Source organism: Chelonia mydas, chromosome 18 (assembly GCF_015237465.2).
Source record: "Chelonia mydas isolate rCheMyd1 chromosome 18, rCheMyd1.pri.v2, whole genome shotgun sequence".
Lineage (NCBI taxonomy): Eukaryota > Metazoa > Chordata > Testudines > Cheloniidae > Chelonia > Chelonia mydas.
In genome coordinates this window covers 12084643-12110310 of record NC_051258.2, presented here as the reverse complement: position 1 = coordinate 12110310, position 25668 = coordinate 12084643, and the positions used below count along the sequence as shown (strand labels likewise).

General features: G+C 50.3%; 2 protein-coding genes across 8 annotated transcripts in view; one reads left to right on the top strand and one right to left on the bottom strand.

Annotated features, from left to right (window-relative positions):
• CASZ1 (castor zinc finger 1) overlaps window positions 1–25668 on the bottom strand; it is a 270749-nt gene that overhangs the window by 51955 nt on the left and 193126 nt on the right. For 6 of the 7 annotated variants that reach the window (XM_027826756.3, XM_027826753.3, XM_027826770.3 and 3 more), the window contains 3 exons: window positions 21072–21620; window positions 10754–11597; window positions 3683–3751 (listed from right to left, as the gene is read on the bottom strand). In XM_027826756.3, the coding sequence (XP_027682557.2) occupies window positions 3683–3751; window positions 10754–11597; window positions 21072–21620 (1462 nt within the window). The remainder of the gene's footprint in view (window positions 1–3682; window positions 3752–10753; window positions 11598–21071; window positions 21621–25668) is intronic. The other variant, XM_027826763.3, reaches the window with a different exon arrangement.
• PEX14 (peroxisomal biogenesis factor 14) overlaps window positions 1–25668 on the top strand; it is a 196956-nt gene that overhangs the window by 169990 nt on the left and 1298 nt on the right. The window lies entirely within an intron of this gene.

Below are 25668 nucleotides of genomic sequence, written 5' to 3'. Positions count from 1 at the left end.
GTAGATAGGATGGAGGAGGGGGTGCAGGAGGGAATGATAAGAGGACAGGATAGGAGGGGGGATAAAAGAACCAAAAGTTTCAGACTGCCAGACCATGCAGCAAAGCTGAGTTGGAGGATGAAAGGGAGCCGGGGCAAAGAGCAGTAATAAATAAGGCATTTCTGAAGTACATAAGGAAGAGGAGGTCAATTGTGGAGACAGCAGGGCCTTCAGGAGATGGAAAGGGGACTTAATTGACAGAGGAGATAGACACTGCTAAAAAATTAAATGACTTCCTTGCCTCAGCATTCACAAAGGGAGAGGGGGACAGATGCCAGAAACAGACATGCCTTTCCCAGGGGATGGAGAAGAAATACTGCAGAAAATCAGGATCACGCCAGAACAGGTGATTGAGAAATTGGAACAAACCTTAGCAGCAGTGGAGAAACAAACCAAAAGGCAAACAATGATGCTGGGCTGCATAAACAAAGGCATGGAACAGGAAGGAGAAGAAACGAGGCCAGCCCTATCTATATGGGACTTGCCAGACTAGGACTGGAAAGGTGACTGCAGACCTGGCCACCTTGTCATTACACATGAACTGCTGCAACAGATCAGGCCCATAGGTCCATCCAGTCCAGAGTCCTGTCTCTGACAGTGGCTAGCACCAGTAGCTTCAGAGGAAGGTGTAGGAAACACCACAGTTATAGGATACCCTGCTCACGGGGAAGATTTCCTCCCAGCCCTGTTGGTGAGACGGGAAAGGGAGAACAAAGGATAATGAGTGAGATGCAGGCCGGGAGAAGCCAATCTGCACTGTGGGGCAGAGAGGAGATGAAGACGGGACCTCACTGAGATACACGCACTTCACAAGTGAACAGAGCTGCCCATGAGGTTATTTGAGCAACAACCAGGGATGCTGAGTAAGGCTAAGGAAAGGGCAAGGCCCTAAAGGAATCCCAAATCTGGCACGAGTAACTAGAGACAGCGACAGGAGGAACTCTTGGGCTCAGCTTTACGAGAAGGAGCCAGACAAGTGCTGTAGTAATACTGGGGATGGCACTTCAAACTCCGGGCCTCCTTCCACCCTGGAGTTAATTATGCTACAGAAGTGTGTTTGTGTGTGTATGGAGGTGTCTGAAATAGGGGGAGGGGATGGGGAGAGCGTGGGGTGGGAAACTCATTGGATAACTGGGCTCTTTTTGGGAAGGTCGAGGCATGGCACTCTGAGGTACAGTGTGTCTTGGGGTCTCTGTTTTGTGGAATGAGGGCTAAGTGGACAGACAGGCAGAACTGTCGCTATGTTTCAATATTAAAAGGTTAGGCTCCTAAAGGGTTATATTCATCCTCTGCTTTTTCTGACACTTGCAACAGTTCAAAGCAATTAATTTTTAACGCACAGCATCTGTTTAGTTTTTCAAAACAGGAAAGCTTACACACCACACACTAACTTACACGCACACTCATGCACACACACACACATGTACACACTTGCTAACTTATACGCACTCAACCCCTGCTAATTTACAAGAGCACGCATACATTTAAAACACACTCATATCCACATGCACACGCATACAATTCCATGCACACTGACGTGCAAACACACATATGCACAGGTATGCACTCACAGTCACAATTCCACGCACACCTACCTGCAAACAGATGCACTTTGCGCACACAGATACATATGCACACACATGTTCTTCCCCCCCCCTTTTTGTTTCACTCCCTTGTTTTGCCAGCGGGAGCCAGTCCCAGATCTGGCAGGAGTTAGCAAGAAACACCAAGATAAATAAATAATAATAAAAATAATAAATAAAGTCATCAGTGTGCTTAGTGAGTGTTTACAGACTCATTACCCTGTAACGATGATGTGACAGGAGGAGGAAAAAACCCCACCTCAATTAAAAGGCAGGGGGATACCCACAGAAATAAATATTTAAGTAAGAGCTGCCAGAAGTACCATCTGCTCAGGCACTAATAAATAAAAGAAAAGAAAAGAAAAAGAAAAGAAAAGACCACAGAAAAAAAATTATAAATATACAAGATGGAAAAAGACCAACCCAGCCCAAACTAGCTAAGTATGTGGTTTTCTTTTGTTGTGTGAGACAACGGATTATCCCTGGGCAGCTTTTGGCAATGGCTTTGGCAAACTCATTAAGCTAATTGTGCAGCAAAGACACACTGTCCTCCCCCCTCACTTATTTTAAAGCTTTAAACAGTTTTTAAAACCACGTGTAAATTAAAGGGAAGTGGCCGGGCTGCCAACGGGCAGCTTGCGAAGCTTTTTGTGCAGGAAGTGGTGTCCCAAAGCTGTCTTCTAGGCCTCCCTGGTGAACTGTCTGAGCCTGGGGAAAAAGGGGATGAGGAGGGGAGGTGTTTAAAGGGGTCCTTTGCTTGTGAGAGAAGCCGGGGATAAAGGGATGAATTCTCTCTGCTAAACCAGTGCAACCACACTGTTCTCCACGGAGTGTAGCCAAGAGGAGCTCTGTCTCCAGCTTCTTACTGTCCCCTCAATGCTCCACAGCTGCTGGCAGCGACAGAGGATGGAAGTTTGGTACCCAGGGAAGGAGCCAATTTCAGCTCTCATCAGCCCCCCTCTGCCTCCATCTAGGCAAACCTGGGCCTAAAACTCTGACCAGGTCCCCAGTTCTCCCTAGAGCAAGTGAGCAGTCAGAGGCATTGCTGCTGGGGGACTGTGACTTGGTAATGGACTTGTCTTTTTCTGTCTTCCCATCTCGCCTTCCCTGCTGCCCCTCTCACCTCCTACACCAGGGGTTAAGGTAATGGAGATCGGGGGAGCACACCTCACCTTCTTCTCCCAGGGCTGGGGGAGCAGTCCTCCCCCACAGCTCTCCCTCTTCCTCAGCTCAAGGGAGAGCTCCCCATTCCTGCTTAACCACACCCGTGGCTCACCCCAGGGAGCCTCCCTGCAGGCTCGATACCCTGGCACTGACAGGAGCAAACTTTTTGCTTTAATTTCTTGAGGTGAGGTTGGTTTGCCTGCTTTCCCTGAAGGATGTCAATTCTTGTGCCACTCAAGGCCCTCTGCTTTCAGATCTGGCTCCCTGGCAGCAGAGGGGGAGGAGTCATCAGGCTTGGGTCAGGGGCTGATGGCACTGTTTAGGGCCAAGGATAGCATAGGCAGGTGCTGTGCAAACATTCCCTCCAGCTCTGCCAATGTCATTCACTTCTGATCTGCACCAGCTCCCTCTGCTATTCCAGCCCTGGGTTTCCCTGCAAAGCTCTGCCAATGCCCCTCACTCCTGTCCTGCAGCCCCCATTCCTGTTCCAGCCCAGAGCCCGTGCACAGCTCTGGCACACTGCTCCATCCTGCACCCTCATCCAGTGCTGGGTTTCTCTTGTGAAGAAGCTGCCACACAAGGCACTGGGTTAAGGCCCAACCTCTGCCCCGAAACACTTCTCCACTCTCTATGGGGTTAGCTAAGGAGTGTGGGGAGACGAGAGCTCTCATGGGGTGGAGCCTTGGTTTGTTCTCAGCTCCCTGCATGCCTCCCCCAGCTACTACTGTCCAGAGGGGGGAACAGAGTCAGTGTGGATGTCGGAGGGAAATGGAAGACTCAGTGTCCATGACTGGTTTATACATTTCACCCGGACAGACAGACGAGACCCCACCCCCTCCATCCCATGCCCCCTCCCACCCAGCCTCCTCCCCAAGAAAGCCAAGGGATTTGCCTACCTGGCAATATATTTCTGGTAAATATTTACATCTTCGGTGACAGCTGGTTTGTCAGTGGGTAATCCGTTCCTAATGAGAAACACACAGGGCAGAGCTGGTTAGCAGGCAGTGTCAGGGCACAGTCCAAGCTCCTTGTCTCTCAGGCAGCACTGAGTGTGCCAGGGAAGAGGGCTCTGGGAACAGTAAGCAGCAGAGATATATGCCTGTGTAACCTCCCCCCATGCCCATGTGCCCATTCTTTCTAGGGGCACTGGACTCCTGCTAATGTAACCCACCTACCTCCCTTCCTGCAGGTCTCCTCTCCCCAGGGCTCTATTTCGTTTCCTGAAGGGGCTGAGAAGACCTACCCTTAAATTATGCTCTTATAAACATCACATAGGCACCACTGGCTCTGTCTATACAAAACCAGTGACTGAGTCAAAACACAGACCGCCCCAGCTCTGTTACAACGAGGCTCCAGTTTGTAAAGCAGGGAGACCTTAAAGACGTACTCCAACTGCGGAACCGCTGGAGAGCACGTGACTCTAGCACTGATCAGGGCACCGCAAGCACTGGTCTACACTACAGAACAGATCCATGCTGTGACCATTTGAGAGGGTGCATTTATAATCTGGACTCCACAACATGGCTTTCACTGCATTCTCCACACATCCTGCCAGTAGCCCTGACAGCCCTCTTTGTCATGGGGCACCCAAACTCAATCACACCAGTTGGGCCGCAGATGTAGCTTTGTAATTAAAAATCACACCCAAACTGCACCCAGGCATCACATTCGCTCCAATAGGCATCTTCCTTAAAACGCGGCCAGAAAGTACGTCTTGGTGGATGTTCTCCAGCAACAGAGAGAAAAAGTCACAGAACAGACCCACAGGCCTGGGCCCCAGCCTGCTAAAAACATGACTGCTGGTCTTAGAGAATTGGCTGATGAGAGAGTGGACTGCAATTGGACTTCCTCCTGCATCCTTGGGCCCCTGATGGATGCATGGCAGCTCTGCACCTTGGTTAAACCAGGACACCTATAACTTGCACTGTAGTCATTTGAAGTCAGTACATGAGTTTCGCCCAGGTTAACAGCATTAGGGGTTAGAGAGTTCACCCCCTTAGCTTGTGTGTGTATGTGTGACAGCGAGGGGGTGATTCCCACGAGGGCGTTTGGTCCTGGAGGGATGGGAGCTAGTTAGCACCATCCTCACTAGCTCAGTTAATATTCTGTCCCCTGCACCTCTCTCAGCTCCTTGGGAGACTGCTCTGGATGCTTTACAGACATCCTCAAACCAACACAGGGACAGCACAGTTTGGGGGAGTCCCCAAGCTGGGAAGTGCAGTGCAGTCCCCTGCTGCAGTTGTGGGGGATAGAGGCTGTATTAGCATTCAAGGGACACTGAGCCAGAGCATGCCAAAATTTGGAGTGTGTCAACATCCCATCTACGTGGCAGGGCTGCCTCAGGAAAAGGCAGAATGCTGGCACCACCAAGCCTCGGTTACCCACAGGTGTGGTCAGCTGATGGGTGAGGGAGAAGCCTGATATTACTACTGGTGTGTGTCCAGTTCAGCTGCCATATGTGTCGAGACCAGAGGACAGAGAACTACCTCTATTCTGGTGGAAGTGGGTTCCCCAGGGAACGTACCTAGTGGGCACCAATTAGAGCCCTGAAAGAGGAGGAATCACAACCCCATGGAAACACCACCCCAAGCTACAAAAGATTAAATGCACCCGCAGGCACGTGTGTGTGTGAGAGAGAGCAGCTGGGAAGAAGCCTCAGTGCAAACCCCACTGCCAGCTGCACCCCTGTCAGCATTTCCCACCTCCCCCAGCCCCAGGAAGTCCTGTGGTTAGAGAAGGGATCATTGAGCCATTGTGAACCCCATCCGCCGCAGAAATGAAAGAGTGAGAGGGTGAGAGAAAGGAAATAAAACCGGGATCCTAAGGAGAAGCAAAAGCAAAGCAGGGTTGGTGAGCAGCCCCCGGGTGCAGCTCCAGAATGCCCAACACGCATGGGTGTGGGAGCAGAGATACCGAAGGGGTGTCCGGGTGTCCTTGAGACTCTTGATTGGCTTCCTCTGTCAAGGAGCCGCAGACCTGGGGATTGATCATGATAAGGTGCTATGCATATATACATATTTATAATCCAGTGTTCATAACAACAGCCACCCCTACCTGCCATCTGGAGCAAGAGACACCAATGAACCCAGGAGAGAGAGAGAGCGAGTGAGAGCTCAGTAACGAGGCATTTACAACAGGCTCTTGGCACAGCTGGGAGACTTGCACCACGGGGGCAGGCGTGGGCTCCACAGCACAGCCAGCAGAGTGGATAATGCTACCATCTAATGAAACAATGTGCCACAAAACAGACAGGGCATTTTGGGGTGGTTAAAGGGCTCCCCAGATTGGGGGCCAGGTGAATTTAGCTGCAACTGATAACAAACCTTTGCCCTTTTCCATACACTTAAACCATAGGAACCGAAAGCTGTTTGCAGACAGTAATGTATTAATCTGTGCCACACAGGAGATAGATATCATTACCCCTGCCTTACACACAGGGAAACCGAGGCATAGGGGAGGGTGACTTGCTTGAGATTGCATAGCGCAACTTTGGCATACTCAGGGAAACAACCCAAGTCTCCTGGCTCCAGACCTATACACTGACCACAAGATCAGCCTTCCTCTCTACAGGGATGAGGCAGCTGGGTGGACTCAATAGGATCTATCATCCCACAACATGTGGCACGTAGGTACTGGCCCTGCTACCAATGACCCAAGGGGACTCCTGGCTGACAAAAAACAGACCGATGCACTGAACAGGCTGTACAGACACACGGGCTGACATCAGAAAGTCACTCAGAAAAGTCCCAACTGAGTTCCACAACCCAAAGCTATTGGTGCTTAAACCAGTGGAAAGGCAGGAGGGCCAGAAAGCAGGGGCCTCTCCCCTCAGCTGCCACAGAGGTCTCTGTGGTGAATATATGTGAGCAAAACCAGGCAACCGTGATAACGGGTGACAATAGCTATCTCACGCAAAAAATATTTCAGGTCTCAACAAGGCGCCAAGTGAGAGGCAAGAGAATCCAGACCAAGGAACAAGGAAATGGAGCAAACCACGCCCCTTCCTCCTTATTTGCACCCAGACATTTTGAGATTCAAGGTCAGAAGAGACCATTAGATCATCTAGTCTGACCCCATGTACCAGGGCGGTAGAGTTTCCATTGCAGAAACAGCCTGTCTAAACTCTACACCTGGCCACAATCATGTGCTCCTCTTCTCCACATGATCTTGGTGTTTGATAAAGAACAGGATTATCAGACATGTAGATGAACACGATATACTGGGGAAGAGTCAACATGGCTTTTGTAAAGGGGAATCATGTCTCACCAATCTATTAGACAAGGGTGGTGGTCCGGTGGATATAATGTACTTGGACTTTCAGAGAGCTTTAGACAATGTCCCACACCAAAGGCTCTTAAGCAAAGTAAGCAGTCATGGGATAAGAGGGAAGGTCCTTTCATGGATCAGTAATTGGTCAAAAGATACCAAACAAAGAGTAGGAATAAATGGTTAATTTTCATAGTGGAGAGAGGTAAATAATGGGGTTCCCCAAGGATCTGCACATGGAACCAGTGCTGTTCAACATACTCATAAATGATCTGGAAAAGGGGTGAACAGTGCAGTGGCAAAGTTTGCAGATGATACAAAATTACTCAAGATAGCTAGGTCCAAAGCTGACTGTGAAGCATTACAAAGGGATCTCACAAAATCAGGTGACTGGGCAACAAAATGGCAGATGAAATTCAGTGTTGTGTAATATACATTGGAAAACATAACCCCAACTCTACATACAAAATGATGGGGTCTAAATTAGCTGTTACCACTCAAGAAAGAGATTGTGGCCTCATCGTAGATAGTTCTCTGAAAACATCCACTCAATGTGCAGCGGCAGACAAAAAAAGCTAACAATGTTAGGAACCATTAGGAAAAGGATAGATATTAAGAGAAAAAATATTATAATACCATGATATAAATCTATGGTATGCCCACAGCTTGAATACTGTTGGCCTACCTCAAAAAAAAAAAAAAAAAAGAATCGGAAAAAGTACAGAAAAGGGCAATAAAAATGAGGAGGGGCATAGAGCAGCATCCATATGAGGAGAGAGTAAAAAGACTGGGACTGTTCATCTTAGAAAAGAGACTAAGGGGGGATATGATAAAGGTTTATACAATCATGAATGGTGTGGAGAAAGTGAAAAAGGAAATGTTATTTCCCCCTTCACCTAACACAAGAACTAGGCGTCACCCAATGAAATTAATAGGAAACAGGTTTAAAACAAACATAAGAAAGTACTTCACACAACACTCAGTCTACCTGTGGAACTCCTTGCCAGGGGATGTTGTGAAAGCCAAAAGTATAACTGGGTTCAAAAAGAATTAGAGAATTTCATGGAGGATAGGGTCCATCAATAGCTATTAGCCAAGATGGTCAGGGATGCACCCCCATGCTCTGGGTGTCCCTAAACTTCAGACTGCCAGAAGCTTGGACTAGATGACAGGGGATGGATCACTTGTGAATTGCCCTGTTCTGTTCATTCCCTCTGAAGCATCTGGCACTGGCCATTGTTGGAAGACAGGTTACTGGACTAAGTGAACCTTTGTTCTGACCCAGTATGGCTATTCTTATGTTCTTATATGTGAGGTCTCGGGGAAGGAGGAGCAAATGTGGATGTTGAGCCATTTTTCATTGACTGAATGCTGGGGAAAATTGCCAGATGGATGGGAGAGCCCAAGGCTTGTTTATGCGCAGAAGATTAGTGGGAGCTGTACTAGCTTCGCCCTCAATGCCCAGCCAATGTACCTCAGCCCTTACCTCGAGGGGTCACCTCTAGGGCTGTGTCTATACCAGGATTCCCCACTGTTGTTTCTATCATTCCAGTGGCACCGCCTGGAACCTAGCACAGACAAGCCTCCAAGCAGCCTCTGGTGTTTTAAGTGCTATGGCATCTAACCCTACTCAGAGCAGGTCTACACAACATGGTTTTTAAGGTGCTGGTGGCCATGGGCACCTTGTCTACACTGGTGTCTCCCCCAGTGCTACCGCCTGTGGAGCTGCACCAGTGGTAGCAAAAGTAAAAATAATCCTAGTACAGACAAAGCCTTTGGATTTCTTCATAGCTCATTCAATTCCTGGCCCCTGTGCAGAGTGCCAACAAGGCAGGGGGTGGCTACTGGTGCCAACTGGGGCAGTGGGTTTGTCAGACATGGCACGTGAATCTCCCTGCCAAAGCTGAGAAGAAGTTTTACTGAACCGTGTCCATCTATGTAAGAAATGGGTCAGATTGAAAAGATACATGTAAGTGAAGTCAATGGGAGTTACGCAACCGACCTCAGGATCGCTGGAAGATGGTTGAAAGAGCCAGCAGTACTGGTGTATATGTGATTGACAGTGAAGAAGACAACATGGTTAACGAGTTCGTATATCTCAGAAGCACAATGACTGCTGATGGCTAACCCCATAAGTAGGTGAAAGCAAGAACTGGGAAGGAAAGTGGAGCTTTTCTGAGAATGGCAAATGTTTGGAAAAATAGAGAGATTTACACAAGGACCAAGATAAGGTTATACAATGTCACTGTAATATCCATATTGTTATATGCTTCCAAAACTTGGCAAATGCTAGAAGCCCAAAACAAGAATCTTAATACATCCCATCAGAGATGCTTGCAGAGAATACTTGGGGTTTGCTGGTGGGATATAGTAACCAGTGCTGATGTGTTATAAAGGACTGACCAGCAAACAATGATTCGAGAAAGAAGGCTGAAGTGGTTTGGACATGTAAACGTGTAAAAAAACGGTGTTCCTAGACAAGCCTTTGACAGGATACCACTTGGTGGAAGATGGAGAAGAGGAGAACAGATGACCTATAATAAAACCATTGAGAAATATATTGCTATCTTGGAAACAGATTACAACAGAGCAAGAAACGTGGCATTAGACAGATGGAGGCGGAAACACTGGGTTGCCTCATGTGTCATACAGCACAGGAACATCTAATCTAATCATCAAATCGCTGACTTCAATGGGAAAAGAATTGGGCCCTAATCCAGGCAGGGCTGGTTGTTTAGGAGATTTGGAAGACAGAGAGAAAGAAAGCAGCCATGATTCTGACCTGTGCGTGTTGACAGCAGCTCTTCTCTCTGCATCTTGTTTCCACAGACACGTCCTGAGGGGACGGTGGGATCGGTGCATGGCTATCAGAGCTGATGGGCTCAGGAAGGCTAGAACCCCATCAATGCTGGGGATTGTTCCTCACACCCCCATAATTGAACTTTTCCTTGCTTAGAATCAGAGATGTTAACAATGAGGAGGGCCAATCAGACAACTAATCCATATCCCAGACATTGCAGGCTGAGTTCCTAGATTTAAATGTCCCGAACAACAGGATTTCCACCATTTCCCTTGGGAGACTGTTCCACAGCCTAGTAACTCTCACTAACATGCTCTGCTAAGCTTTCATGACTTCCTACATCTTTGCTTTAAGGTCCTGGGCTCCAGAACTCAGCTCCTGGCTTCAGCTGCTGATGCCGGCTTTGCCCAATGGCAGTGGTTTTCAAACTTTTAGGTTGCATAGCCCTTTCCAAATAGTGTAGTCTACCGCACACCCCCATCTGAGATCAGGTCATAATATACTGATGAAAACAGAAAGAAAAGGTCTGTAAGGGATATTATCCGCCATTACAGGATTTTTCTTGCGTACCCCCTGACGAGAGCTCACATACCCCAGTCTGAAAACCACTGCTCTATGGGAACTGGTGAACTGATCACCCCAGCACTTTTCTCTACTGTATTCCCAGGTCCAATGCAGGCCCAATAGCTTAGGCTCAGGATGGGAATGGGACTGTGAGAACCAAGAAGGTGCTCATGCCCGGCTTCAGCCATTAGCCAGAATTTGAATCAAAAAGCTCCTACTGAAGAAATCAAGGGGAGGACAGTGTCACAGGAGAGCAAACCTCCTTTTAAACTGCCCCCCGCAATCGGGTTTGTTTCCCTGACAAGTGCAAAGAAGAGAAAAATAGGAGGAGACTTACTTGACTGTAGAGACGGTCCCAGTCGTGATGGAGTCCGTCTTGGAGAAGGTCGACTTCAGGTACTCAGGGGTGTTGAACGGCAAGGAGACGGGCTGCTCAGACCCAGCCACTGGAGCGCTGCTGGGGGTACTGGCGAGAGGGTTGGGTGCCAGGCTGGGTGTTGGAGCCTTGACTGGAGTGAGCTTCTGGATGTTCCTCACATCGTACTTGGAAGGCCGGCCCACCTTGCCTGTCTTGAAGGCAATGGCCCCACCCATGTCTGGGCTGCCCTCGCCGGGCTTAAAGAGATGCAAGTACTTGACATTCTCCAGGTCATACTTGGAGGCCTTCTTGTAGGTGTTGCCGTTCTGGGGCCTGATGCTCTCACCCGTCTTCAGCTTCTGGATGAAGAAGTCGTACTTGGAGGCCCGTGACATCAGGCCCTGCATCTGGGAGCTGCTCGGAGAGGGCAAGGGCAGTATGGTGGCTTTGGTCTCTGTTAGCAGGGTGGCATCTGGCCCTGGCAGTGCTCGGATGGGCTGTGTCAGCACTGATGAAGGCTCCTTGCCCAGCTTGGAGCTCAGCTCCTCCGACTTGGCTGGGTGGATGGGCCAAGAGAGCTGCTCGCCGGCCTTGAGCTTGCGGATATACTCCTCGTACTTGGAGAAGCGGGCTCGCTTGCTCATGGCGTCCTCGCCAGGGAGGGAGGCAGTGGCAGAGGAGGCCTCTGAGGTAGCAGCGTTCAGCTTGTCGAAGCTGATCTTGCGGGTCAGCTCATCCCGCATGTTCTGGTCGTTGTAGCCAAACATGCCCAGGAACTCATTCATGGTGGTGGCAGCGTAATCGCGCAGGGACGAAGCTTCCCCTACAGAGAGACGGAGGGACAAAGAGTCACGCAAGGGGTGGATTCTCCTCTTTTCCCGTACCAGCGTCGGCAGTGGGAAGGGGGGGGAAGAGGGGAATATGATCTACTGACGTTTGGCTCACTTGTTAGGTTTTACGACTCTTAAATTAATTTGTTTTAAAAAAAAAAGTAATTAATACTGGGGTAAAATAAAAAGAGTTCATCAATGCCAGGAAAATCAATTTCCTAAATGTTCTAGCCGATGGCTTTTCAGTACATTAAACAAAGTTTCATAAATGTCTCTGCACTCTTGCCTTGGCCTAATATGAAGAAAAAGTAATTTTACTGAAAGTGAGGCCAGTGCCAATATGCCAGGGTTGTGCAACTCCGTCCCAGTGGGTGGGGGGGGCAGCATATGTTTGGAGGGGGGCAAGGGGAGAGGGGGAAGGCAGCGTGTGTTTGGGGCAAGGGGAGAGGGGCAAGGTGAAGTGGGGAAAAGGAGGGGGTAGAAGGCATGAGCAGAGAGTGGCAGAGGTGTGGAGATGAGGGGGTGAGAGAGAAAATGAAGAGGGGCGGGGGGGAGTGAAGGTAAGACAAGAAGGGTAAGGGAAGGTCGGGAAGAAAGAGAGAGAGGAGGAGGCTGTGGGGAGGGGGGTGAATCTCCATGGCAGCGATTCTCTATCTATTTACCATTGTGGGCCACATATGCAGCTCTCTATGTGTTATGTGGGTGACAGCCACACATTATATATACTACGCGTATGGCCTTGAGGATGTCACGTGGGTCGCAGCTGTGTGCTGATTGGGCCGCAGGTTGAGAACCACTGATCCATGGCCATTCCAACCCCTGCCATTGTTTTTCTAAAGTCTCTTTTCAGCGAAGCTCCTCTTATGCATTTCCCTCTGAGGCCTGACGGGCGGGAGGGGAGCCCCTACTGACCCCCAAAGGCATTACAGTTTAGGAAAGAGAGCTGTATCCCTGCTATGAGCATCCATAACCCCCACACTGCCCTAGGGAAGCAGGCTGTGCTGGCCCAAGGATACGCAAACTGGATGGAGGAGGGTTGTTTCTCCCTGGGATGTGGGCTGACTGCGGTGGGGAGGGCTGTTCTGCCTGGGTGGGGGCTGGAGGTGAGGGCTGTTCTCCCTGGGGGTGTGCTAAGGAGAGTGGGGAGGGCTGTTCTCCCTGGAGCTCCCTTCCTCCCCCACTCACTCCCTCAGGCAGTTTTGCTGGTCACCAGGAGGGGAAGAACACGGATCTGGAGGTCACCCAATATCAGTGTAAAGGAGGAAATAAAGATTGCTCTGACGTGCCAGCTCGGACTCATTTAGGCTTCAGACTGACACAGCGTTCCTCCTCCTCCTCCTCTCCCTCTCGCTTTCTCCTGCAGAGTGAAGATTTACTGTGTGCAGGAGTCCTTCAAACCTCCCTCGTCATCTTTCCCAATCACTCACTCTAACTCTTGTGGGCGAGCACCATCTTTCATAGGGAGGGGGAGGGCCAGCGAGGGCAGGTACAGCAGTAGTAGGAAGGGGGTTCCTGGCATGGAGAAGCCACAATGGTTTTGATGCGCAGAGAGAATTAGTGCTGCCTTGTAAGACGGCCGGAAAGGAAGAGATCTGAGAGAGGAAGGAGAGGAAGAGCGAGAGCTCGACAGATCCCAGGGGTTAAAATGGATCCCTGGGATCCAGGGATCTGACAGACAGCTGTGCCACACACACATGCACAAATGCTCCTGAACACACCGTCCTGACCAACAAGCAGACTCCTAGGTCCAGGGGTCTCTTGACTCCCCAGCTGTTTGCTTCAGCAAGGGTGTGTGGGGGAAGAGACACCCGGAGAAGACAGGACCCTGCAATGGGCGCTTAAAACTTCTGCAGGGCCAACATCAGTGATGCCCAATGCAGCCAGGCACATGGGGCATAAACCCGGCTGCAGTGCTGGCCTGTGTACCCGGCACATGGACATGGAATTGCCAAAGTCCCACTGACACAGGGCATGAGGCTAATGCTTGCAGCAAAGGTCTGAGGAGGTGCCTGCTAAGCTAGGATATAGAATTCAGGACAGTAGTACTCAGAGTTGGTCGCGCACACTGCTCCTTTCCATGGCTAAGCACCAGCGTCTTGGATCCAAAGACCATGTGCTCCTACCTGTAGTATACCCAGACACCAGGAATAAGAGCAGATGACCAAACAGTCACACACCAGGGGTGCAATTTCCCTCCAGCAGGATGGTCAGGCCTCTATGTGCTGTCCCTAAGTGGCATGCCAGCCCTCAAATAGCCATGTGAATTTCCCAGTGTCAGTCTAGGCAAGTGCCTGAATGCAGAACCAGGCCCCCTTACTTAGGCACCCGTGTTTGATACCTATGCTCAGAAAATGATACATCACAAGGGAAGAAAGGGAAAAAAACCCTCAGGAAACTAGGGTTCCTCTCTTAGGGGTGGGATCTTTTAACTTCCCCCTTTCCCACCCTCCCATGGCCCCTCACCACTCTGGGATCCCAAGGGCATCACCTTTCACTTACACACGACGAGGCATTAAAGCATTTCCTGCTGCTTTAACGCTTTTCACCCTTTTGCTGCCTTTCCCTCTTCTCCACCCCTGCCCCAGTGTAACCCTATAGCCCCAATGGAAGTGATTAATCCCATAAAATCCCCCCTGGGTCTAAGGTTTTCCTGTTCCTGCTAAATCTGTCTCCCCTCTTCTGCTTTTCATCTCTCTTTGGACCTGTAAAGTGATCCCTGGTCTCCCTGATGATCCCCCAGACTCCCAGGCCTGGTGAAACCCCATCCACCCTGAGTCAAACTGCAAGGGGGAAAGGGCAGCATGGAAGGGATCTGAAAGGAAATTAAACCCGCAAGTGATTGCTGGCTTTAATGGCTGCCCTGGAAGGCAGGGCCAGGTGGTCCCTACCCCTGCTCTTGAAGGGTGGGGATGACGTGCGTTCATCAGAACATTGCTGTGCCCATCACCTGCGTGTGCATGCGTACATGCACACACAGAGGAATCCTACAGAAGCCACCACAGGTGGGAGACTAAGTTGTGGTTTAGGTAAAATCCACAAAACCTTTGCCCCATCTCAGGGCAGAACTGGTGGAGAGATCAAAGAGGTGAGAAACAGCCCCCCTTCCTTCTGCCCCAGCTGCACCTCCTTGCCCTGGGCTTCCCAATTCCCAGCCTGAAGCACGAGCAGAGCAAAGCAAGCAGCAGCTGGGAGACCCAACTTTTGGATTCCACATTCTAGGTCAACTTTGCAGCTCCCAGGCTGGCTCAGACGCTGCACAGATTAACACCCAAAGCCTTAAAAAAGATCTGGGAAACCTAGAATTTCCCTGTGAGGCTGGGAGATGCTGCCCTGGGAGCTGCTGAAAACTGCACCACTGGGCTTGGAAATCACCTTTGGTCCTAGCCCCATTGAAAATACAAAATGACTGGGAGGGGGGCTCTCAGGGCTTTTCCAAACCTGACAGAGTCTGGGGCAGAGCTCAGGTCCCAGGGAGGATTACAGCAGCCCCGTCTCATTTCACCTGAACTGGCTGTTCACCCCCAGTCTCACAAGCCACGGCCTCCACTTTGCTTCTCCTTTGATCAAATCGGTACTGGATGATCACATTAAAGGTTCTGGGAGACGAACCATCCTAGTGGCCTCTCTTTATCCCCGACAAGGCAGATCTCAGGCAAAGCAGGGCAGGTTTCTTCTGCACTCTGCCCAGCCGGCGTGCCTCGACCCGGACCTGCAGGTGCACCCACGAGAGACAGTCCCCAAAGCCCAGCAAGCCCCTGGCTTCTGTGCTGTGGTTACTGACATGGAGGTATGTGAGAGCCCGCTGTGGCGGCTGCAGCATGGACACCTGCCCCGCTGGGAGACCCACCCACTTTATTTCACACAAACCACCAAAGAGCCACAAGCTGGGAACTATTTTGTTGAACGACAGAGCTAGAGGCCAACAAATGCATTATCCTGATCCCAATTCACTGAGCCACCTGGTCCCCCATTCCTGACAGTGGGGCGGGTGCAGCTGGGGGGAATGAACCCTTGCAGAGAGGATATTGCACTGAGGCTGTGCTCCTCCCTGATAGTTGCTGAACCCCCTGTGCCCCGGGCAGCACAGTCCCTGGGTCTGCCTCTCCCACTGCCGCTGCTCTCCATTTGTGGGCATTGCCAAAGAGCAGAGATCTGTGTGTCTCGGAGCAGCTATTGTATCACGAAGGATCCGGAGCAAGCGAAAAAAAAAAAAAGGGGGGGGGCTAAAAATAGCCCGCAGCAGCACACTATATATGGAAGGAAAAGCAAAACAGCCCAAATGGAGCACAAGGTCTGGACACCGGGGGATGGGGCGTCCCAGATGGGGCTTCATCCATTGTCCTGGCCAGGAGGGGAAATCATGCCAATTTGGGGGATACAGGGTAAAGAAGCGAGAAACTGGGCACTGGTGCAGGTCCCTGAAATGCTTCTTAGTGCGGGAGGTTCTCCAGGAAATTATAAGTGGGGAGGAAACCCCTTTATGGGAGGGAATGGGGGAAGAAGAGGAGACGTTCACCTTCTGATGGATGGAGCAGGCTTAATAAATAAAGCAAACAAACAAATAAATAGATAAATGAAAGAAACTTTGAAAGCTCAGTGAGGAAAAGGCTCTGGGTGACTATCCCTACCGTCCTACTGTGGGGCAGATTGTAAGACCAGTGTGTGTACGACCGTGTAGGAGATCTGAGTGAGTGTGTATAAAAGTATGTGTAGGGAAGCATGCATCAGTCCGGGTGTAAGGACTGTGGATGTGTGAGAACGAAGGAGCGAGCATGTTTGTGTGTTGGTGACAGTTTCTGTCACCCGTCTCCGGACAAACACCCGCTTTTCAGATTTGGCACATGCTCCCTGTCTGTCAGAGATGGGAAGACACACAAGGTGAGGCTGGAAGTTGACTCGCATTCAGACCAGCTCTTGTCAATCTCCTGTGTCTGAGGAGGGAACCAGGCAGAGAACAAGACTGTCCCTCCACAGGGGATTCCACCTTTCTTTGTGTCTCCTGGGCTAAGTCCCATCTTGCTTCTGAGTCTGGGGGCTTGAAAAGCTGGCCCTGAATGCTGACGCTCAGGCCAGTCCTCAGCAAGCTCTCTGCACACTCCACCCAATCCATTCTGATAAGGTTTTTGATTCTGGGCAGCAGAAAGAAATCCCCCGGAGAAGGTGTCAAGGTGCAAATTGGCAGAGACTGCAGGATCAGATCCCAGGAGAGTTTAGTGGAAGATGTGAATGAGGGAGGGAGGAAGGAGCTCTGCTAAAAGGTCTCTAGGTAGTTATCTGGAGGCCATATAAACTAGGTGAGTGCCCTGACAAGCCACAACCCTGGAGCTACAATCCTGCCTCCCATTCCCCTGCTCGTAGGCCACACAGCTGCTTTTTCAAGCCACAGGGCCAAATTCTTCCCTGGTGTCAGCAACTGCAGCCCCATCTAAGTCAATGGGAGTTGCACCCTTTTACACCAGGTCTGAATACCAGTGTGGACAAGCCCAGAATTTACAAGTGGATTGGCTTAAATAAAGAGAGAAAACGAGGAGAACTCAGTCCTTCCCAAAGAAAGAAATCCTCACCCAGTGGTTTACAGGGAGATATCAGGGGCACATTTCCAACAGGACTCTCAAAACATGTGCATGAAACCTGCATGTGCCTCTGTTTGTGTGTCCAACCCCTATGGCTGCTCCTGCCCTTCGGGCACTGTATGTGCTGCTACCTTGCACACTCATGGCCTGCTTGCTCACAATAACTGCATGCATTTGAGCGTGATCCTTTGATGCTCTGGACCTAAAAAGGCACATGGCTGGCAACCCTCTCTCTTCTTACCACTAGCTTCTTTTTAGTTCCCACAGGTTGGCCACATACTTCTATTTTCTCCCTTTCCCCCACCCCATTTGGCTTTTTTGCAAATCCGAGCTGCAAACGGTGAGGGGGAGGGGCAAAGAAGGGGAATTAAACCAAACTACGAACCGAGTCCAGGCGCAATCACCTTGTGTCTGGGAACGACAAGGGCTTTCCTATCAAAGGAAACTGAAGGTCACACTTTTCCTCATTGATCTTGCAATGTTTGTTAATTACTCTGTCACTGATGTGGCGAAGGATAATTAAACAGCTCTGTTTATATCTTATATGCATAATTATGTGCGCTGCCACTGAACTCGCAAAGACTAGAGAATGTGCCTCTCCAGAAGGGGAATGGACAGACGGAGATGAGCTTGGGCTGCATTATTAGCAGGAGGAGGAAAACACCGGGCACACACAAAAGAGGGAAAGTTTGATGGATTTGCGAAGTGCTCAGAGGGGGGAGGTGTGATCTTTCTACCAAGAGATTCAACCCAAGTGGGTGACAGATCTAGATCTCAGCAGGAGGGGCCCACTCTACACTGGGGAATTCAATCAGCCCTGAGCTTCCATCCACACTTGCACTTAAATGGCCCTGAATGTTGATCCGGAGACACTGGCCACCCCAGGAATGAAGTAATTCATCCTGGGCTTCCTCCCAGCACACACATACAGGCCACCAGTGCCTCTTGATAAATTCAGCCTGAGCCAAATCTGACCCTGAATTTCTCTGTGTCAGGAGTAAACTAAAATTCTAAAACTGCATGTAATCATGGGGGGGAAACACCCCTGGAAGGGGTAATACACCAATCAGAATTCAGGCACTAGTGTGCTCGGGAGTTAGGGGCAGACAGGAGAGCCTGAGGGCTTGGGAATTCATCGATTCTCTGAGTCATGAGTATGGTTCCCTGATTGCAGCGAGTGTTACCACAGGGTACAGGGTGACCAGATGTCCTGATTTTATAGGGACAGTCCCGATATTCAAGGCTTTGTCTTATACAGGCGCCTATTACCCCCCACCCCCTGTCCCAATTTTTCACATCTGGTCACCCTAACAGGGTATAAAGAGCAGGACAGAGCTCTTCACAAAGCACCTTACAAAGGACTGGAGTAAGACGGCATCACCACTCCGGGGGTAAGCCCCGGACTCCCCTCAGCCTGTCTCGCTAGGATAACCTTGGAAGCGAGGAAAGAACCTGGATGTGCAGTGTGTCTGTTATGTGGCTGTATTTAATATCAATAGAGGGGATGTTGACACTGCATCCGATGAAGTGAGCTGTAGCTCACGAAAGCTCATGCTCAAATAAATTGGTTAGTCTCTAAGGTGCCACAAGTCCTCCTTTTCTTTTTAGTAATAAATTAGTCAATCACAGAAAGAAAGAAAGAAAGAAAGAAAGAAAGAAAGAAAGAAAGAAAGAAAGAAAGAAAGAAAGAAAGAAAGAAAGAAAGAAAGAAAGAAAGAAAGAAAGAAAGAAAGAAAGAAAGAAAGAAAGAAAGAAAGAAAGAAAGAAAGAAAGAAAGAAAGAAAGAAAGAAAGAAAGAAAGAAAGAAAAGAAAAGAAAAGAAAAGAAAAGAAAAGAAAAGAAAAGAAAAGAAAAGAAAAGAAAAGAAAAGAAAAGAAAAGAAAAGAAAAGAAAAGAAAAGAAAAGAAAAGAAAAGAAAAGAAAAGAAAAGAAAAGAAAAGAAAAGAAATTAGGAGAAATCTGGTTTCTTTGCAGAACTAAACAAAGCTGTGGAGGATTGTGGTGTCCCAGTCGGAAGGGTTGTTTGTCACTGGGCCAGTGGCAGTGCTGTTCCGCTGGAGGAGAGGGCAGGGAGTCCTCTCTGAGAGCTCTACCGGCGATAAAAAAAACAAACCCACCCCGAACGAGTGGTGATAGCTTTATCCCACTCCTGGTGATAAAGCACTGTCTATACTGGCGCTTTGCAGCGCTAAAACTTTTGTGGCTCGGGGGTGTGTTTTTTCACACCCCTGAACGACTGAAGTTTTAGTGCTGAAAGTGGCAGTGTAGACACAGCCTTACACTCAGTTCTAATCGCCCAGCTAATCTGCCCACACCATTCCTTCATTCACCTGGACTCTTTTCAAGGCTCATCTTAGATGATAATAACAAATAACAATAGCTTGCAAGTTACACCCAGAGTTGCTGCCTTCAATCTGCACACACAGGCATAAACAAACAGGCACAGCAGCCAAGCACTTGCATGGACACATGCAACCTGTATGCACACACACAAAAACATGTGCAGCATTCACACACAAACACAGACACACCATATATACATAAATGTGAACACATGCAACAAACATGTACGTGCACACAAACTTATGTGCAACAGACACAATTATCGTGAAGGCAGCAGTCACATAACTAGACACACACACACAAACACAGCAGCCCTTCTGTTCATCCAAGCCTGTGGTCTAACCATCCATATTCCTGTCCTGTTCTTCTTTCCTGCTCATCCTCTAGTCAGCAAATTGCCTTCCTCACAGGTGAGTCTTCCTCATTGCACACCCTCTTCCTCCTCCTGCTTCACTCACTTTCCCTCACTGTAGACTCCTCTTCTGCTTCCTGTCTCACCCTACAACAACCTCACCTCCAGTTTCCTGGACATCCCTGTGCGCTCATCCCACTTCCTTAGGCTCAGCTAGCTAGGCACCAAATCCAACCAAGGAGGCAAAGCAAGCCCTTCCCCTCTCTGGCCCTGGCCTGTGCTCTCCTCTTGCTGCCTCACCAACAAGGACACAGTGCCACATGTGGCCTCCGTGTCTATTTCAGGGGGACTGGTGGACAGCTTTTAGCACTGGCAGCACCTTTCCACAATGAGCTCTCATCCCTTGACACACAGCATCCCTTCAGTTTAACTGCCTGCTACACGAGAGAGCGCCAGCGAGGTGTGCTCCAGGGAAGCTCTGAGTCTGTACCCAGCTGGGGTAGGATGGGCAATATATCGTTCCAAGAAATACCAGCTTCTTCTCAGCCCTTGTCTCCCGCAATTAGACTCTGTTCTTAGAATTAATTACCATTGTGGAAGATGCAGCATGTGGGTGGGTGCGAGCACTTGTGTGCTTACACAAACCTGCCTGCCATATCCTGGGGAGCGCGCAGGCAAGTGTGTGTATAAATACACTGGGAGTATACTGGAGGTTCGGCTAGGAGAGCAGCTTGGGACCTGCCCTCCACCGGGAAACCTGAACATGAAACATAGTGACAAATGCCTTTATCTTCATCTAAATTATATATAGGGATCTGTGGAGCGGGAGATGGATCCAACCAGATAAAGGGGTCTGTGGGGTGGGAGCCACCCAGATAAAGAAATCTGGGGGTGGGATATGGAATCCACTCGTTGAAGGAATCTGGGGGTGGGATTTGGGATCTACCCAGATGAAGGAATCCCCAGAAGGGGTTCCAGGGCAGTGGGACTTCAAGGGCAGCTCCCAGCTGTAAATCACAGAGCAGCCCGCCCACTGCAGTGCAGAACTTAGGGGCTCTGAAAGTGTCGCTCACTCCTCTGCTCTGGTAACCAAGTTTACCCAATGGATGTAGGGCAACTGAGGTGACTCACACTGCCCTGCCTAAAATGCTGGTCTCAGGACTCCATTGTGCAGGGTGGTAGATGGGGCAATGACTTACCTGAGGCAGCTCCTCCAGCCAGCTTGGAGCCCGTCTGGCCGCTGGAGGGTCGGTAACTTTCATCCTTGGAGGCAGGCCCATCCGAATCCCTGTCGTCCGGGAAGCTGCCGTCTGCCTCATCCCCATTATCTTCTTCATCGCTGCAGCCCTTGGGCTGTATCATGTAAACCCCTTCGGGGGGCACCTCCACGCTCTCGGCGGCCTTACATTCCTTGCCCTCTGCTCGGCCCAGCAGGGTCTCGTCATTGTACTCCCCGTTCACCCACTTCTCAATCACCTCCCTCCGCTTGTCCTCCTCTATCTTCTGAACACGGTTAAGTCCATCAGAAAATTTGGCCCCCAGCTCCTTGGTCTCAGGCTGGGGCGGTTCCTTGTTGCCGCTTTCCCTCTGGGGACCCTTGTCCAACCGCACCTGTTCCGATCCCCCATGATCAAAGACCACCTGGCGGCTGAGCTTGGCACAGATCGCATTTAGCTTCAGGCCGCCTTTGCGCTTGGCAGCCATCTTGGATTTTCCTGAGGTTGCGTCAGTGCATATACTTCTTTCAGCTGGAAAGAGACAGAGGGAGAAATAAACAGCATTAATGGGAAAGCTCTGCCATTCAGAAACTCAAACCCCATCTACAAACATCTGACCCCACCCAGCTGCCTTAAAACACTGCCAGCCAGTGTTACCCTCTGAAAGAAGGAACTGCCATGAACTCCCGATGCCTTGTGGAGGACCTGTGTCTCAGGGAGTGTAACGTGGAGTTCACCCACAGTCTTTCAGCAACACCACAGAGAGAGGCCCCCTTTAAAACACATCAGGCTGCATTCAGCCCTGATGTAAGTGCGTGTAATGCCACTGACTTCAGTGTGCAGCCACTTACACCAGGACTGAATCTGGCGGAATGGGTCCCTGAATGTCCCAGGCAAAATTCACCTCTGGTATAATTGTAGGTTTCAGTACTTGTGGCACCTAAGAGACTAACAAATTTATTTGAGCATAAGCTTTCGTGAGCTACAGCTCACTTCATCAGATGCATTCAGTGGAACAGATCCCCCTGTGTGCCTGAGCCACAGAGGATACAAGTTGGATGCAGCCCTGCCTAGGGAGCCTTGATTCTTTCTCTTAAGCTGTAGCTACTCAGACTTTTAGCTCTGGAGGTCCCCAGTTCAATGCCCGGTGCATTGGCCAAGATGGCAGCTGTCACAATTGCCAATGGAGTTACATCAGAGGTGTCTGTAGGAAAGATAGGGCTCCAAATTCTAGCCCCAGGGAATTTAAGCAACTCCTCCATTGGCCTCAGTGCAATTTGCTTGTATCCTGAGGCAGGAGAATCAGATGGGAGGGGAAAGGAGGAGGGAACAGTACTGGGGTTTAGTATCAGTCAGTAACACCCCTTCTCCACCTCACACACACACATAGGAAATTCCATCCTTATGCGTCTCTGCACAATCTTAGTTGGGGTTTGTCATTTTAACGTAGTTTATTCATATGTGACAACTAGTCAAGGAGGAATGGAAACGGAGAGACAGGAAGGAAGGAAGAAAGGACCTTAACTTCAAGGTGAGGGAATATGTCTTGAACTGATCAGCCCCTACCACAAAGTCACTTGTATAATTATTAACTATTAACAAGATTTAATCCAATTAAAAGCTGCAAACTGCACAAAGAGAACATTAGGGCTACACAGTTGTTGTTTTTCAGATGGCCTTTAAGAGTGTCCAGGCTAAGAAAGGGTTAAAGGTCAAAAGGCAGGAAAGGAGCATACAGCCTTCACTCTGCCAGTGTCACGCACGCCCTCACTTTCTGCACCCCAGCTGCTATCTTGCCACATCTGTCGTGGCCACTCTGCACGCTTGCGGTGCTCTTGCCATCCCCTTGATCCCTCTTCACCCTCATTGTGCTCTGATGCTCTTGCCACTCCCTTGTTCTCTACGTGTGCCTGCTGCACCCTATTCTCACTCTCGCTCTGAGCCCTCTCTACTGTGGGCCTGTATCTTCCCCTATTGTCCCTCTAGCCACACTCACTCTCTCATCCTGCTTATTCTCTCTGCTCCTCCCCCTTCTCTGGTAACAACCAGCCCTGCAAAAACTCTCCATCCTTGCCCCTTGTCCTTGGGTCACACAAAGACTCACCTGACTTCTCCCTTGGTCTCCTGAGGCCAGAAAGCACAGGCAACACTCTCACTTGAACTCACACTTCTCTCCTAAGCCATGTGGGACTCTGGGAAAGGCACCCGCAAAATGGCTAGGTGCCCACATAAGCCTGGGGTTTCATGCAGGCCAACAGATGTGGGTGTATTTCCAGGCCCTCCCTGGAAAACGTGCCCTTTGACTTCATGTCCATCAGAGGGGCAGGGCAGAGGGGAACCATCTCCTCCACGTCTCAGAGGACTGGTGCTTTCCATGCAAAAGTGCCTTTTGCTGAGGCTCCCCCAATAACTCTGATGGCCAGCCCTGAAGGTCCTGCTGCACAGAAGCGCTTAATCAGACCCCCTACGATGCACCCAGAAGCCATTGTGACAGCCCCTAATCCCATAACATGACAGCCCAATACAAATAGACTGAAACTTTAGACTCTGTCCGAGAGCCAGAGAGCGGCTGCTTAGCGTAAACTCCTGACAGCTTCAGACACACTCTCCTGTCAAGGAGTGTAAGAAAAATACACCCCCACCCCGTGACAAACATGTGTCAGCCTCCCCCACCCTCACACACACAGGGAGGCACAAATGCACACTGTGCCCTTATAACGGTGCATCCCCTTCTGCACCCAGCCCAGCCACGCACCCAAGCAAAACGAGTATCATCCCCCAATGCAGACACATGCATTCATAAATATACCCACATCTCTCATGCACACACATGCACATATGCATACACACATAGAGAGGCATATACATCCCCCCAGACCCATACACTTACACGTGCACACCCTGCTCACACTTACTCCTTACACTCTCACCCTCCACACACAAACATGGGTCATCCCCAAATGAACATAGGCCAAAACTGACAGGATGCAAAACCACATACACCTGTGCACTTCTACCCAGCCACCCATGCGTCCACCATCCGTTTAGGACAGGAAGTGAAGAAGGATCCTGTGTACTACTGGAACTGCAGAGAGAATCCAAGGAGGCAGCCCGAACTGCTAATCGCTCCAACTGGAATCAGGCCAGGAAACCGAGGTTACACCCGTGTGCTCAGGAAAAGGGCCAGGGGAGCTTCATTGACTGCAGCTGGTTAGGACAGCATCTCCAGCAGCATGCGGTGCCCTGGCACGGGGCAGGGCACTCGGTCATCTATGATTCACCAGCACCACTCTCTTTAGCCATGCTTGGCAGTCCCCCACCTAAGTTCTCACGAGGCCCAACCCCGCTCGGACAGTGAGACCAGACAAGTTCACAGCTGGAGGTAACGGGACAGCAGAATATCAGCAGCCCCTAACTCCAGAGTTTAGGATGAAGGAGATTCTCCCTACTCTGCTGCTCCCCTTCATTCCTACAATCGGGGCAGGTCCCATTATTCTGGCCTGGAGGTGAGCAACCAAATGCGCGCACCAGATGACAAATGAATCTATAAATATTTATTCAAAGGAAGAGGAGAACAGACGTTCGCGAGGCTGCACTTGCTGCATATGTCACAGCTCAAGGGAGCCTGCAACTCGTCTTCCCTTCCTGGCTGTGCCTCTCTCCATCTCACCCCTTGTGCCTCTGCCCTGCTGGCCTCTGCCCCACTTTTCCCCCTGCGTCTGCCCCACCTCATCATCCCCGGTGGCTCTGCACCATCCAACGGCTCTCTCTCTCTTCTCCACCTGTATCTGTGGGGTCCTCTCGCAGATCACATCTCCCCTTAATCCCCATCATGTTGCCCCCACATCTGCTCCACCAACTATTTTGCTCTGTTCCACTCACACTTTCTGCCAGGCTTTTCTCCTTCCCCTAGTTCCCAGGAACCCTGTTATTCTGAAGGTGGGGTTTGTGTCCTGGATCTCATGGCCCAGCACTGGGGCACAGTCTGAACCTCTGTAACTGCCCTCAGCACCCCCACAAAACCCTCCCCAGCTGTTCTGTCAGAGACCCTTGAGCTCAAATGTGCTGTCAGGGGCCAGGAAGGGGCACTCTTTCAAATGCCATGCTCACACATGGTGTCATTCCATGCGGCAGTGGTCAGAGCAAAGGACTGGGAGTTAGAACTTCTGGGCTCCATTGTCAGCCGGAGGGGATGGGGTGGGATATGTGGTCTAATGGTCAGCACAGGAGGCTGGGAATCAGGACTCCTGGGTTCTATTCCCAGCTCTGTAGCTGACTCACTCTGTGAGCCTGTGCAAGTTACTTCGCCTCTTTGTGCCTCTGTTTCCCTATCTGTAACGTGGTGGGCTTCAATTGCCGCTCAACAGCCTTAGAGGAAGGGCCCTGTATAAGCACAACTGATTCCCCCTCTGCCCAGGCTGGGCCAAGGGTGCAGGAGGAGAGCGCGCTCCCTAGGGGTCATTGGCTTCTAAAAGGGACGGACGACTTAGGTGACCTTCAACCCACTGATGCCGGACTCTCTGTGCTTCCTTCATGCAGGCAGAGGGGGCGGAACTGAGCTGCTGAGCAAGGGATCCTC